This window comes from Pyrenophora tritici-repentis, chromosome 1 (assembly GCF_003171515.1).
Source record: "Pyrenophora tritici-repentis strain M4 chromosome 1, whole genome shotgun sequence".
Lineage (NCBI taxonomy): Eukaryota > Fungi > Ascomycota > Dothideomycetes > Pleosporales > Pleosporaceae > Pyrenophora > Pyrenophora tritici-repentis.
In genome coordinates this window covers 6597900-6612914 of record NC_089390.1, presented here as the reverse complement: position 1 = coordinate 6612914, position 15015 = coordinate 6597900, and the positions used below count along the sequence as shown (strand labels likewise).

At 53.0% G+C, this 15015-nt stretch overlaps 6 protein-coding genes across 6 annotated transcripts; 5 read left to right on the top strand and 1 right to left on the bottom strand.

The window, feature by feature from the left end:
- Positions 1–761: 761 nt before the first annotated feature.
- PtrM4_025820 (HHT1, Histones H3 and H4) lies at positions 762–1348 on the top strand (the record flags this gene model as incomplete). The annotated part of the gene is made up of 3 exons (XM_001932337.2): positions 762–771; positions 994–1131; positions 1185–1348. 3 exons carry the CDS (start codon positions 762–764, stop codon positions 1346–1348), a joined length of 312 nt encoding a protein of 103 aa, XP_001932372.1.
- A 1699-nt stretch (positions 1349–3047) lies between these two features.
- Positions 3048–4779, top strand: PtrM4_025810 (PotE, Amino acid transporter; the record flags this gene model as incomplete). Its single annotated transcript, XM_001932335.1, has 5 exons — positions 3048–3132; positions 3182–3374; positions 3422–3508; positions 3561–4411; positions 4460–4779. The coding sequence occupies 5 exons, from the start codon at positions 3048–3050 to the stop codon at positions 4777–4779; spliced, it is 1536 nt and encodes a 511-aa protein (XP_001932370.1).
- Positions 4780–5076: 297 nt separating this feature from the next.
- On the top strand, positions 5077–5854 carry PtrM4_025800 (uncharacterized protein; the record flags this gene model as incomplete). The annotated part of the gene is made up of 2 exons (XM_066103675.1): positions 5077–5775; positions 5852–5854. 2 exons carry the CDS (start codon positions 5077–5079, stop codon positions 5852–5854), a joined length of 702 nt encoding a protein of 233 aa, XP_065965877.1.
- Positions 5855–6447: 593 nt separating this feature from the next.
- Positions 6448–8679, top strand: PtrM4_025790 (Tymo-45kd-70kd multi-domain protein; the record flags this gene model as incomplete). Its single annotated transcript, XM_001932333.2, has 1 exon — positions 6448–8679. One exon carries the CDS (start codon positions 6448–6450, stop codon positions 8677–8679), a length of 2232 nt encoding a protein of 743 aa, XP_001932368.2.
- A 1941-nt stretch (positions 8680–10620) lies between these two features.
- Positions 10621–10797, bottom strand: PtrM4_025780 (uncharacterized protein; the record flags this gene model as incomplete). The annotated part of the gene is made up of 1 exon (XM_001932332.2): positions 10621–10797. One exon carries the CDS (start codon positions 10795–10797, stop codon positions 10621–10623), a length of 177 nt encoding a protein of 58 aa, XP_001932367.2.
- Positions 10798–12944: 2147 nt separating this feature from the next.
- On the top strand, positions 12945–13805 carry PtrM4_025770 (Glutenin-hmw multi-domain protein; the record flags this gene model as incomplete). The annotated part of the gene is made up of 3 exons (XM_066103674.1): positions 12945–13073; positions 13127–13171; positions 13227–13805. The coding sequence occupies 3 exons, from the start codon at positions 12945–12947 to the stop codon at positions 13803–13805; spliced, it is 753 nt and encodes a 250-aa protein (XP_065965876.1).
- Between the last annotated feature and the right edge of the window lie 1210 nt (positions 13806–15015).

Sequence of the window (15015 nt, the reverse complement as noted above, 5' to 3'; positions counted from 1 at the left end):
ATCCTGATGTATAGACTTCAATGAATAGCCACATTGAACAGCCGGCAATAGCATGTAGGACAAAGCAGGTGGTCCCTCCCTGAAGATTTGAATAATCAATCATTCCCATATCGATAGCGAGAGTGATTTACATCATGGATGAAGCGACAGTAGTCGATATGAGTTGTCAGACTACGCAAAAGGCCATGTTGCGGTGAACGCGTCGTAAAGGCGGGGCGGGAGTGTTGGGCAGTTCGATTCGCGATGCCGAGTATATGGAATGATTTGATTATATGAATCCTTGGGATATACATTTAACCCTCTGAAAGTCAATAAGCGCAACGCACAGCATGCCAGCGCCACTGACGAGCATGCACGCGAAAGTTGACGTTGGTGTTCTGGTCGCGTAGGATTCCAAAGTTCCGCGCACGGGCCACGGCTGACACAGTCGCAATTGCCCGCAGCCCAGCTTGCCTCCAAGCTCAGGGCTGGTTTGGAAGTGCTGCTTTCCAGGCTTTTGATTTTCCGCGCAATTGTGAAGCGCCATCGCCTTTGATTTCATGTTCCTGCCCGCCCCAACCCGGCTAGCGCCACCTGTGTGATCTCGCGCCCGCTCCCTCGTCTATATAACTGGCCCTCCCGCGCCTTTGGAGTTTTCACTTTCTTCTCTTTTCGCAACCCCCAGCTTTAACCCAAATCTCACCCACTTTTTGCTGCAATCAACGCTCAACTGCGTTGCTTACTCCACACCCACAAACACACCCCACTAACACTTTAGCAACATGACTGGACGTAAGTACTTCTTTCTTTCTTCCTTGTTCTTGTTGCTGCGCTCGCGTTGCTGTCGTCGATGCAGCTGCATGTGGCGATTAGGCGCGCTTGGTGTTGAGGCTCAACGCGTCGCCCCACTAATGCGCCGCGTATCACCACCAAGCCTCCCGCCAGCACACCATTACGATGGTTACACTGCATCGTCTCATCACGTCGTCACAATATGCTAACGTCTCTATCTAGGCGGCAAAGGTGGCAAGGGTCTCGGCAAAGGCGGTGCCAAGCGTCATCGCAAGATCCTCCGTGACAACATCCAGGGTATCACCAAGCCCGCCATTCGACGTCTCGCTCGTCGTGGTGGTGTCAAGCGTATTTCAGCTAGTAAGATGCTCCCTTCACATTGTCGCATCAAACCAAGACTAACATGCCCGCAGTGATCTACGAAGAGACCCGTGGTGTCCTCAAGACCTTCCTCGAGAGCGTTATCCGTGACGCTGTTACGTACACTGAGCACGCTAAGCGCAAGACCGTCACCTCCCTCGATGTCGTCTACGCCCTCAAGCGCCAGGGCCGTACCCTCTACGGTTTCGGTGGTTAAATATCTCGTCTTCTCATCACCACGCATGGACGCCCGGCACCGACGGCTTCTTCGGGATTCTTGGTCAAGGGTGGCCAGCATGGTCGCACATTGTTTATGGATATGATTTGGTCACGGCTATCGGTCTTCACGGCGTTATGTTTGGGTGGTGTGGAAATGATCAATATGAAGCTTGAATCTTCACTTGGCTAGTCAAAGTCAATACATACACGTTCTGTGCTATCATCACGCTGATGTTCACCATACTTTATTGTCATATACCCGTGGCTGTCTTCAATGTAACTGCTCGTCATCATCCTCCCATCTTCCCTTCGCTATGCCAAATCCCCATGTCCTATCCAACTCCCAACTGCCTCTTCTACATCCTTACAATTCCCAACAACACCAAACAACCCCCCTTCAACCTTGACACTCTCCAAACTCCACCTCTTCAACTCATCACTAACACTCTCCACCCCATCCTCCAGCACCAAAACATCATACCCGCGATCACTCGCCTCCCTTACCGTACTACTCACACACGCATCAGCCGTAACCCCACAAACAACCAGATTCCTCGCCCCCTTGGCCCTCAACACCAAATCCAACTCCGTATGCGTAAACGCGCCTCGCCCCGGTTTATCAATCACTACTTCACCCGCCAAGGGCTTCAGTTCAGGGACAATATCATGCCCCTCATGACCCCTCACTAGCAACCGGCCCAGCGGACCCAAACTTCCTATATCGGCCCCGTTTATCCGGCTACGGTGCGCTTCCCGGCTGCTAACTGTTGCCAGCGAAGCGTCATGGCCTTCGCGCGTGTGCACGACGGTGAAGCCTGCGTAGCGGAAAGTAGAGAGGAGGGATGTGAGACGCGGGATTAGAGGGGCGAAGCGTGTGGTGCTGTAGCCTTGGGAGGAGAGGTAGCCGCCGGGGGAGAGGAAGTCGCGTTGCATGTCTATTATTATGAGGGCGGTTGTGGAGGGGTGGAGGGTCGAGTTGTGTGGCCAGGCGTAGGGGGTTGTGGTGGGGATTTGGGTTGTCATTGTTAGTGGTGGATGGGAGGGGAGGGGAGATGGAGTGAGGTTTTTTTATTGTATCGTTTGATTTAATTTTGAAGTGTTTTTTGGCGTTGAGTAGAAATTAGTAGTTAGTAAAAGTGGTTACCCAACTGTTGGTTGATTAAAGGTGTTCAGGTGTCCCGGCCGAGTCTGTGGTTCATTGTCGAGATCGGCAAGTACGATTCTCTACTTCTTCGGAAGTTTTCCCTCAGCACACTGTCATCTCTTTTACATCAACACCTCCTCGTACACGCATTCTCAACTTACCCCGCTGACCTCATTCTACCAACGAAGAAATGTTCAAAGCCCTTGAACCTGAAGATGCCGCTTATCTCCATTGCCGAACCCCACTTCTACGCAACCCCGGTCTCTTTCCTTCCTATCTTGACCAATGCCCTCCACACACTCGTATTCCGATAAGAACTGCTGAATTATCTGCGGAACCGGCACCATGACAAGTATAGCTGGAACGACCAGTTTTGTTATCAGTTATGGTGCAGGGCCCGCTCCGGCCGGCAATGGTGTATGGAGGGTCCACGGCTCTGGGCGATAGATCGACAGTATGAAATAGTCCTCTCCCCGGCTTTCTGGGTTCTTTGGTGCCCTCAAGTATCGTCGGTCCATTTTCCATTCGATATCTCGAGTGCCAGTTGGTAAATATGGCATCTAGTCCGGTGGAAAAGAAGGTGCTGGACGAAAGTAATAGCGACGATGATGTGCTTGCGCAGTTGGGTTATACCCAGGGTAGGTTTGACCCAAGTGTTCTGTAAATAACATGCTGATGGCTTTGTAGAGTTGAAGCGTAGCTTCAGTCTTCTGGGAATGGTCGGCTTCTCTTTCAGTATTGTCACATCTTGGACGGCTCTCTCGGGTGTTCTTATCATTGGCGTTGAATCTGGAGGCCCGCCGGTCATGATATGGGGTTGGCTCTGTGTCTGTTTAGTTACGCTTGCGGTCGCCTATTCTATGGCTGAGATGTGTAGCGCGTAAGATTCCTTTTCTCATATTTGGTACTGTATACTGACTGTTCAAGGTATCCGGTTGCTGGCGGACAGTATAGTTGGGTAGCTATTCTGGCTCCTACTCGCTGGGCCCGATCGATGAGCTATCTCTGTGGCTGGTGAGTATAAACTGGTCGCATACTTTTTTTCATGTTGTACTTACTTCGCAAGGTTCATGTTGATCGGCATCATATGCATGGGCGCTGTGAACAACTTTGTCGCAACAAACTTCATCCTAGGTATCGCGCAATTGAACTACGGTTTCACCATAGAGCGCTGGCACACGGTCCTAGTTGCTTACCTCATCACTTTCCTGGCAGCGATGTCGAATATTTACCTACCGCATATTCTCAACAAGCTTTCCAAGGCCATCTTTGTCTGGAACCTGCTCTCGTTTGCGGTATGTCTAGTTACTATACTGGCTACAAACGACCACAAACAGTCTGCGAGCTACGTGTTCAGCGATTTCCAAAACTTCACTGGATGGAATGCGCCGTATGCAACTTGTTTGGGACTTTTGCAGTCGGCTTTTGGCATGTGCTGCTACGATGCTCCATCGCACATGACGGAAGAGATTAAGAATGCTCGGAAACAAGCACCGCGAGCCATAGTCATGGCAGTGTACATTGGCTTTTTCACCGGTACCGTTTGGTTAATCGCACTTTGTTTCTGTATCGGCGACCTCGAAGCGACAGGCTCTACTGCGACCGGAGTCCCCGTCATCGAGATCATCTTCAACTCGACTGGTAATGTAGCGGGCACGTCTACGTTGGCATCCATGATCGCCATCATTGCCACTGTTTGCGCCAATTCGCTCATGGCAGAGGGATCAAGAGCTGTATATGCATTTGCTCGCGACAACGGGCTCCCCTTCTCCGAGGTGTTGAGCAAGGTGTCCTCGCGATCCGTACCTGTATACGCTGTCATCTTGACAGCGGTCGTGCAGATGGCGTTCAATTCGATTTACTTTGGTACCACGACTGGTTTCAATACCATTATTGCTATCGCTACACAAGGATTCTGTAAGCGGAGACTCTCTCACATCTAGTTGATGAAACTGACATACAAAGATCTCTCTTACCTCATGCCTCTTCTTTCCCGCATCCTAGCTCACTTCTCCGGAAAGAAAACACGCCTTGAGGGTCCCTATTCGCTCGGCCGCTGGGGTATCGTACTCAACATTATCGGATTTCTGTATCTGGCGTTCATCTGCGTTGTATCCAACCTTCCGAGTGTCACGCCTGTGACCAGCGAGAACATGAATTATACTTCAGCGGCAACGGGAGTTGTTATGTTGATTAGTTTGATTTTCTGGATCATGACTGGGCGCAAGAAGTTCACTGGGCCCGCGGATGGGAATTTGCTGGATGTGGGGACACATGTGGCGTAGGGAAGATGAAGACTTCGATCCTATGTGATTACGGAGTGAGATATACAATATTCTTTGCAAGTTTTATACGGAATTTGGGAGTGGGAATGTTGAGTAGCTTGGGCCGGTGATGTCATTACTGCCTGAAGAAGTTGTGGATTCGCTGCCATACTACGATAGCGCAGGGGTCATGGCCGTTTACTACAGAATTCCGAAACCTAATTTTGTGCTATCGATTAACTACCGCACAATCTCACATACCGTTACCAGCTCCGCTCTCCGATTCTGCGGCAAGGCCACACTCACCAATACGCCGCGATGTCAAGCAAAATTGCACAAAAACGCGCAAAACAGCGGCGTCGAGATTTGATGAAACAGAAGTCACGCATATACAATCAAGTCGAGCCTCGTATATTAAGACCATCAGCTAAGAAACGGCTAAAGCTCGAGCGCTCTCGCAGGCAATGGATCTTCCCGTGGATGATAAATCCAGACTATCGTCTCGGACAGACGTACCCTGCAGCCAGCCTACTAGGTCTCCCCACGGAGTTGCGGCAGAGGATATTTCACGAAGCATTTGACATGAAGGAGCTGAGTACACGTGCGCGCGCGATATGTCCGACGCAGGTACCCATAAAGAGCATACGAAAGTCACAAGAAGCTAAGCTACTGGAGACAAAGGACCCAAATAAGGGCTTGGAGGTTCACCAAGCCAAATACACCATGGCGATTCGTCTGCGCGTTGGGGAGTTCAGCTGTGTGTCGGCTCTGATCCGTCGGGATATGGAGTACGTGAAGCGGATATGGCTGCGGGATTTAGAAGGCTATTTCAGGCTGAAAGACGTGAGAAGCAAGTATGAAGCAAGCTTGGACGCATGGCTGGACAAAGTTAACCATAGAAGCCTGAATGTGAAGGGCAAGGAAGTCACAGTGATTAAGGCTAAGGACCAGAGAGCGTCGGTCATACGGCCTCAGAAGTGCTGGAAATGCACGGAACGGCACGTGAGATACGATGCGGTATGCCCGATGACCAGACACGATCCAGAAAGATGGAAGAAGTTAACCAAGAAGATGGCAGGCTGGAGGCCCTTAGTAAGTGACACTTCTCTGTTCGAGGGCACGAGGATAGTGTTTGGCGACGACTATGAGTCCTGGATACGTAGTTTTGAGGTTTTACACAGCATCATGATAGTTACATGATGGCCTATTAATGTAGATACCATGCTGCTCAATCCATGTATCCTATCTGATGTAGTGTACTTGAACGAGCCTCTTTCACCTAGTGAAAGTGAGTGTGTGTCTGTACTAACCAAAGTGGAGCCTATTCTGCCTAATGTACAATAGCTGCATAGTTACAGAGTGTAAGTGAGTCTTCCTATTCAACAGTAGCATTTCACTGGCAGTTGCAGGTTCTTGGGTAGTACTTCTTGATGCTCCGTTCTGCCTTTCCTCTTCTCTCTCTTCAGAATTATTCACACCAATTCAACTTTTGCCCCCTTACCAAATTCCAACCAACGACATACCCAGGCCTATCCGACTTGGAGAGGGTTCAGCCTTTTCCTTCGGGATGGATGTGCCATCCAACCCCTTGCCCGTGGGAGAGGGTGGTGCTGGCGCCGCTCTCTCTCTGAGCGCGGACGTCTTCCCGCCCCCGCCCGAGCCTAGCGCCGGAAGCGGCCTCTTGGCGCAATGGGCAGCGGCCGCGGCGGCGCCAACAAAGAAGTTGTCCGCAACTTTGGAGGAGGCTCGTCTCTCCAAGGTGAGCAAACACCAACCCCCATGGAGGATGACAATTGGGATCGTGCAGTTGCGCTTGAAAGCGACAACAAAGATCTCAGCCGAAAAAATGTTGCACTCAAGAACGAAAATGCTAATTTGGAAAAGGAGCTACGGGAGACCAAGCACCAGCTCCAGCAGAGCGACGACCAGCTCAGCCAGCTGAGGGCAAAGCTCGAGGTCCTTGAGGTCCAACACAAGAGGACGGTTGAGGACCTGTCTGACGAGAAAGCCGCTCATGTGGACGCCAACACCACCATCGACCGCCTCTTCGCTGAGAACGAGCGAGCACAAGCCGCTCGCCAGAGCGCCATCAAGGAGCGAGATGACGCGCTTTCACAAAGCCTTACCCTCCACCAGCAGCTCGGAGACATCACAGCACAGTGGCAGGACCTGGACGAGAAGAACAACCAGCTGATGGAAGAACTGGAAGCTACGCAAGAAATCGCAGATTCGGCTGCCGAGCTCGAGCACGACCTGAAGAAGCTGCGCGAGGAACACATTGACCAGGATCGCGAGATTCTTGTCAAGAATGAGCGCATCGAGAACCTCGAGCAGCAGATCCAGAAGGCGAACAAGCGTCTCTTGGAGATGGCGGATGAAAAAGCTCGCGCTGCTGCTGCCTCTCCCACCGACGACAACCGCCATATCGGCTCCCTTGGCGACTCTCTCGAAGACGAGCTGTCCGGTCTAGACAGCGAGTCGTACTACGAGCCTGAGTTCAACGAGTACTCCGCTATCACCGAGATCAGCACCCAGCCCATTGAGCCCGCTCGCGCTCCGCCCTCGTCCATCCACACACAAGAAGCCTCCAGCGTTGCGCCTGTCGCTGCACCTGCACCCACACTGACTGTCTACGTCGGGGATGCCGCCAACACTCAGCCCATCCAGCCCACTCGCGCCCCAGCTTCCACCGTCCACGTACAGGAGGTTGCCAACTATGCGCCCGTCGAGCCCGCACGCGCTCCAGCCTCCGCGATTACAGAGTACGAGTCGATCAGCGTTGCGCCTGTTGCTGCACGCATTCCCACACAGAGCGTACACTACAACGATGCTGCGAGTACCACACCCATCGAACCTACTCGCGCTCCCTCTACCATCTTCGAGCAAGAGGTTGCCAGCTTTGCACCCGTCGAGCCTGACCGCGTTCCCTCTGCAGTCACCGAATACGAGGTTGCTAGCTTCGCGCCTGTCGAACCCACGCGTGCACTCTCCACCGTCACCGAGCACGAGATTGCCAACTTTGCGCCCATTGAACCCACGCGCATACTCTCTACCATCACCGAACAAGAGGTTTTCAGCTTTGCGCCTATTGAGTCTCCTCGCGTTCTCTCTACCATTGCTGAGTACGCGGGTGCCAGTACTGAGCCTGTAGAGCCTGCCCGCGCTCACTCCACCTTTACCCAACAAGAGGTCGTTAGCGTTGCGCCGGTGCAACCCAGCCTTCCGACGCTCTCATTGAGTATCGCGGAAGCTGCTAACACAAGTCCGAGGGTTCGCCAGATCACGACAACAGACTTGTCTACCCAGACCGTTGAGCCTCAACAAACGCCTGTTAGTACGCGAGGCACCCAGACTAGGTCCATCACACCTTCGGTGCCCAACAACTACATCGATTCCGTCATGATCACTCATGAGATCGAGCCTGTCGCACAGTCGGTTATAACGTCCTCGCCTACAGCTAGCACTAGCGTTCAGACCGAGCAGACGGACACACAGTCGGTTGTAACGTCCTCGCCTACCACTAGCATTGGCGTTCAGACCACCGGGGAGTCGGACACCGAGGAGACGGTCATTATCGAGAATCCAGTCGTCACTTCTCCCACCACGGTCAAATTGGGTAAGAAGCGCAGCTCCCTCGTCTGGTTCTTCGGAGTGCTTGACGTTATCCTCAGCATCTACTGCTTTTACATCTTTTCCGAATTGGCCTACTGGAAGAACGCAAACGGTTATGGCTTCGGCGACGGCTACGGCAATGTGGCTAGCCGCAGCGGCGCTTTCGGAAACGGCCGTCATCTCTTTGGCATCCCCCTGGGCATGACCGTCGGCAACTCGTGGATCTCGGAATCTGTCGCCAGACACATGTCAGCTGCCATCTCTCGCATCGAAGACTGGGCTGGTATCGCGTATGAACCTCACTACTGAGTTGAGTTCACCGCCCTCCCCCCGTCTTCCCGACATTACGATTTACGTCCTCAACGCTATGAACGCACCAACCAACCACATCCAGATTGGCCACTACTACCCTTACTATTGCCTTTTAATCATTCCAATCCCCTTTCTGTCTACAAAATTGCATGGTCACTTGGGAAAGCATCATCACGGTGTTTGCTTTGATCCATCCCTCCTGTTTTGCTTGCTTGCTTCTTTCCTAGTTCACGATATAGACTGATTTGCCGCTTACCGCCATACACGTATGAGTGGGAAAGGCCTCTTGTTCTTTTTTACGATATGAAACAAAAAACGGTGGCGTCCTTTTTTTTTCTCACTCTGAAAGCTTCGGCTGTTCATGTTTACGATTACACACACACACACACACAGAAACTGGTTAACGAGATTTATATACCCTTTGTCCCCTTTATACCCCAAAATACCCGATTGAGATTTATTTTTGTTCTTGCGCGTCTGCGAGCGTGCCTGCGTTGCGTGCGAGCAAGCGGTCACAGGCTATGAGAAATGGCTGATGTGTCATGATAGAACGGATTGATGTTCTTTCTTTCTTTTTGTGGTTTGGTTGAGATGGTTGTGTCTTTTCTGGTCGAGTAGGTTGGGTACTTGGGATATCGGCTTGGACAGGGACATTTACTTGATCATGTACCTCCAGCTGCCTTTGCTCACTGACGGGCCTGATGGTGGAAAGACGGATATGCATTGTCCTTTTTTTTCTTCTCACGAAATCGCACATGAATGGGTGGATGGATACTTTTAGATAGACTCTTCAGTATGATGATGATTTATTGCCCCCACGCTCAACGTTCAGATGGTACATATCTTGACTTGACTCCTTTCTTCCCACGTGATAAGATGCGTACGTGCGGGCGTGATTACATACGAGATATCATCGACGTCACCAACAACCTTTCTTGCATATCACCGAGTAAGCAGTCTTGGATCAAAGCGAAGCAGTCATGTTGAGACGTCACTAACAGCCTTTTGCATATCACCGAGTAAGCAGTCTTGAATCACAGCATGCGGAGAGTTATATCGGGACGATAATGCAACCATGTTTAATTCGTTCATCTTCAGGTACCATGTATCCGTTCCGCGCAACACGCGGCATCCGTCCATGACCGTATCCCCATCCATGTCGTTTGCCATGGCCTCAGGCATGCATCCGAAACACACCTGACTGATGCCTCAGGCCGCATGAATCGTGTATGTGTGTGAGACGCGTGTTGCCTCTCTTCCGAGCCAAGTCAGACGTCACGAGATGGCCGAGGTAAAGACACGTGGGAGGATATCGACGAGGGAATAGTATGCAGCGGGTTGCACTCGTCCGGGACTATGGTTGATGCAGGGACAGCGCGTGCCGCCTCTACGGCAAGGTAAGTGTGCAGCCCAGTCCCCTTTTGCTTTTTCCGACGCACTGCCCAATCCTTCGTATCCTGTGTTGATACCTGGGCATCGTGTCCGGAGCTTTGAGCCCGTCGAGTCGTTGCGGAGCCGCCCATGGTCCTTGAGCATCATTTGCGGCCAGCGTTGCGGATATCCGTTGCAGCAGCCGTTGGATAAATCACGACGTCTAAACTAAGCCTCTACTACGTCAGCGTGTCAGCATACTGGACGATCTTGTGGGTGTAGTCGCCATAGGCTGGGGGCGGTGTCATGTCACGGCAGTAACTTGAAGGGTCAGCGATCGTCGGTTGGGCAGCCGATGCTGGGGAAACTCCAGCTAGCAATGCTTTGGCGTCCGAGGTATTTAGTACCTCGCCCGTCTCTTGACATTGAGTGCGCGCATCTATTAGCGAAGCTCTGCTACTCTTGTAGTGCTGACCAGAGTCGCACATGGCAGGTAGGGTCGACACATGTCGGCAGCTTGGGCAGCCGATGACCAAGAGATATACAGGTCACCCCACCCCCTCATATCTAAAAAGCGGTCACCGGGAGCATTCGGGCCGCTCGCGATGCAACGGAAGCATCAGTGCCCAAGTAGGTAGTCGTGACGGCCCTGCAGCGGCAGACTAGATCCTTACGCGCGAACTGGCGGAAGAATGCTCGGGCGACAAAAGTACCGCGGTAGAGGTGGGAGACGGTCTTGAACATAAGGTTCCCCAGTGCGTGGGTCGATATAAGGATCGGAAGGTGGGTCCTGCACATGACGAGGTGGTTGGAGTGATGAACCTTGTGTACGCCTCAAGCGCGGGTGTTAGTTCCACAAGTCGTGGTTGAGATGGACAACGAGTGGAAGAAGGGAGCGGACGACAGAGCTGGCTTAGGCGTAATATGGGCTGCAGGTCTGGCCGGGCCCAGAAAGGCGTTGTTGTACGATAGTGATAGTGATAGTGATAGGAGAGGCCGCCGGGCTTGGGCTGATAGCTGTGCCGATGCTCCTTCTCTTTTTGCCCCAGCTACAGCAACTCCATGGTTCAGAGGGCGAGTTAGTAGGATGGACATGATTAGTAGTAGTGAGCAAGAGTAAGAGGCGATCAAGTACTTGTGTCAGATGCTGGCAGCAATAGCAGGTTTGGTGGTAGGTAGGGAACCCTGGGGTAGGACCCTGTGGGTGTTGTCAGACATGGGCGTCCTGACTTGGGCAGCACGGCAGCTGCGCGTCATCGTCGCTGCGGCTGCGGATCAGGTGCGGTGACACGAAAACACGTGCTGGTGTCGCTGGGCCCACGGGTGCCTGACGACGATTGCGGTGCAAGATGCGGGCGGTAGTATGGGCAGCCAACTAATGAGAAGCAGCCACGAGGGGGAGCAGAAGCAACTGTCTTTTAGGCCGGGGCAGAGGGAGAGGTTCCCATAGGCAGAGAGACATGAAGAGGCAAGAAGATTTTGCACGCTTCGAGCATAGGGTGTGTACGGCTGTTGCCATCTGAGGAGGTCTGTTCGTTGTATGAGATGGCATGCTGGTGTCGCAGGCTGGGGGGGGGGGAATAGAGAGTCGGTGAAGGGCGTCTGACGTTCAGCCGGTCAGCTCTGGCCACACAAACGTCATGGCTGGCCGAGATGGCCGACCAGGGAGAAGCTTGGTTGTTGTTGGGTTTTGGCGATGCAGGCCTCACCGGAGGCGTGGGAGCAGCTATCGACAGTTTGCAACGCGGTGAAAAATTGTCCTCGGCTAGGCCCGACAAGGCCCTGGAGCCCGCCTACAGATACAGCCCCTCCCCACGACGCCACACTGACAGACGCCTGCGCGATGATGGCGGGAAGCAAAGTCGCCAGCCATGTCGCAATGCCGTCGTCCGCCCTTGTTAGAGGTCTTGGCTACCAACAGCATCAGTAGCAGGAGCATCATGGCCATGATGATCCATGACCGACGCCCGCTTGCGACTCGTTCGCTGCATCAGTCAGGCAGGCCTTGGGCGCGCGCGGTTGATGCCCAAGCGGCGCCACCAGCGAGGGCTGTCCCCACACACTCGCATCGCCCACTTGTGCGCTTGCTACCCAAATCGCGCCAGAAGCTCGAGCTGGCCTTTTTCTATGGGGTCCCAATGCGCTTCCGAATAACTAGATCGGCTGCCGTCGGTACGCTGCTTGTTTTCGTCTGATCTTTTCTCCCTCCGCCGCCGCTGCTCCATCCCTCCCATCCAGCTGTCTATATCGCTCTCGCCATTCCCATCCATTCCCGTGAAACCAGCGTCAAGCGTCACTACTGTCAGCCCTCGCGTGCTTTGCTGCCCGACACCAACGGATTGACGTGCATCCAGCCTGCCGCTGCCCTGCCTGTCACTCGTCCGCCAATCAGCTCCCCGCACCCACTGCAGCCATACTTCAGCTTCAGACACTGAGACGAGTCTTCAACAAGTACTCATCCCTTCGTCCGTCCCCCAGACATCTATCTGCAGAGAAGCGCACATAGTGTCTCCAGCATAGTCCTGTATACCTCCAGGTACCTGTCGTGAAGCGCGATAGAGATTACACCCCCACCAGGAAGCTGCATCCCATCAGCTACCACATCCCAAAAAGGGTCGCCGGCAGCCACGCCGTCAAGGTCCACTCTCTGTCACAGGCCGCACGCCCCAGTGCCCGTATATTGGTCAATACCCCGCCCCAGTCTTGCCTCTCTTCCACCTTCCTCCTGGATCTCCTTGGACACCATAGCCCCAGGACACACAGACGCCTGCACTGTTTCCCGGACCGTAATCTTGGTGCTTGTCTTAGCTTCCCTAGCTTGGCCCGTTTTTTGGCATTAACATAAGCCGCATTTTTTATTTACTGTCTCCCTCATATCCCTCTCTGTAGCCATGTCGCGCGCAAATCAGTGGTTCGTGCCCGGCGACGGTATTGCGAGAGAAGTAATCACGGCCGACATCCAGCGCTATTTGGGCCCAGATGCGCTCGTCAGGCCTGGCACCGGCACCGGAGAGTACCAGGTCCGCACATCTTTCCTTGATGCCACACGTACGGAATACTAACTCGCGCGCAGGGCCAACCAGGCTACTGGATAACAGCATACCGCACTCTGACTTCGGTAGGTGGCGAGTCTCGCAAGTAGCTCGCGCAACACGCTAACCAAACTCCCGCAGCAAATGATTCAGGACTTGAAGATGGATTCGCAACGTTGGCAGCAGGAGCGCCAGCCTGGCGAGACGGGACGTGGAGGTAGCCATAGTCCTCAAGTCCGCACTACTAAGGTATCAGGGGGCCCTAACGCTTCATTAGTCGCTTACCAGGACTCGCGCACACATGCTGCTCGCCAGCATTGGGGTCCAACAAAACCGTATGAACACGGCGCGCCGCATGCGGCCGCGGATCCCTATGATCAGCCTCCTCGTCAGTCGTCGACGTCGTCTAGAGCGACGACGTATTCGTCTTCTGGCTATGCTAGCAGTGACCCCCACTACACCACCACCCCAACCACGTATGGAGCTTCACATCCGGGCTACCAGGCCGCATCCGCTGCACCCAGGACTCAGCCAGCGGACCCATACTCATCTTCTTACCAGCAACCCAGTGGAAGGGAATACCCCGCCCAGGCTGGCTACTCTTCTTACCCCGCGCAGACCACAGATCCCTACGGACGACAGACGGCACCTCCCACGCCCCAATATGCTGCTCCAAGGTATTTTGGTTACTATGACGAACCCTATTTGGTCTATCGCTAAGCCCCAGTAGTACTCCGGCAGCCGCCCCAGGCTACTACATTGCTTCGGATGGTCGTCGTAAGTGCATTGCGTCGTCCCGGCATCCTACAACTGACACTCACCCCCCCAGAATATCCATTATCGCAACAGCCGCAATCGTCGCGCAATCAACCCTCGGGCACCTCTAGGTACAGTACCAGATAGAGAGCCTATCAATCTTACCAAAACCTCATTGTTCCTGCGTCGATGTATCGAGCCCAGAGATACCCTTTCCTTCCCTGTCTGGATGGAGCTCTGGAGTCTGGCCACCCTAATATTGTAATGGACCATCTTCTTCCTTCCGGGGCCCGTAGGCAGTTTACCTTTACCAAAAGCATCCGGATAGAGTCCTTTCCCTCGGATCTCAAACACGGACCACAAATTCCAGCCTGGTTGTACCCAAGGAGCATTGACTATCCGGGTTTTTTCTCTTTTTCTTTTTTCCTTTTTTTTGCTCACTGCTCATGTACGTTATTCTGCAAGATTGGGTCTCATTTCTTGTTTCTACCGGATCTATGCTTGTCATATGCGAGCCATTTCTGCCATGGACATTATCGCCCTGACCAGGACTGATACCACTGGTGGTCATCACAATGCTTTTGCATCAATTTCCGGAAACTGCTTTTCTTGCAATGTATATACCTGCGACACTGGGTCGTTGCTTCACGAAGCCATGTTTATGAATCAACGGTTATCTGCGCATGCACAGCGTGCGTGGGAAAGGAAAATGCCAATACTATCTGTGCAATATCAACTTCTCTGTCGCAACTAGATTGTGCAATCCTCTTTGCTTTCCTAGTCATCATCAAGGTACTCGCCACAGCGTACGAAACATACTGACTCGACAATGTTTCTACCCGCCGATCGACACGACCGCTACGGTTGATCATCTTGCGCCATTTTTTCTCCGATAACGTCGCCGATCGTATGCCGATGTTCGAGCTGTGCCTCATGTAATGTTATCAGTCTGTTTCATTGTGAGTGAAACGGCTTGCAGCATTGACGATGGATCGAGTTCGTTGAATACAAGGTGGAAAGCGGCTATATTGCATATGCGCGTGAAACCATGGCTCTGCTAGTCATGTGCTTCAAGGAACATGGAAGATGGTGAAGTCAAGTGAGTGATTAAGATCTGCATGATGAAGCTTGTGGCATTTCTGCTATCACGGCAGGTGTAGCGGCTCGGCCCTTC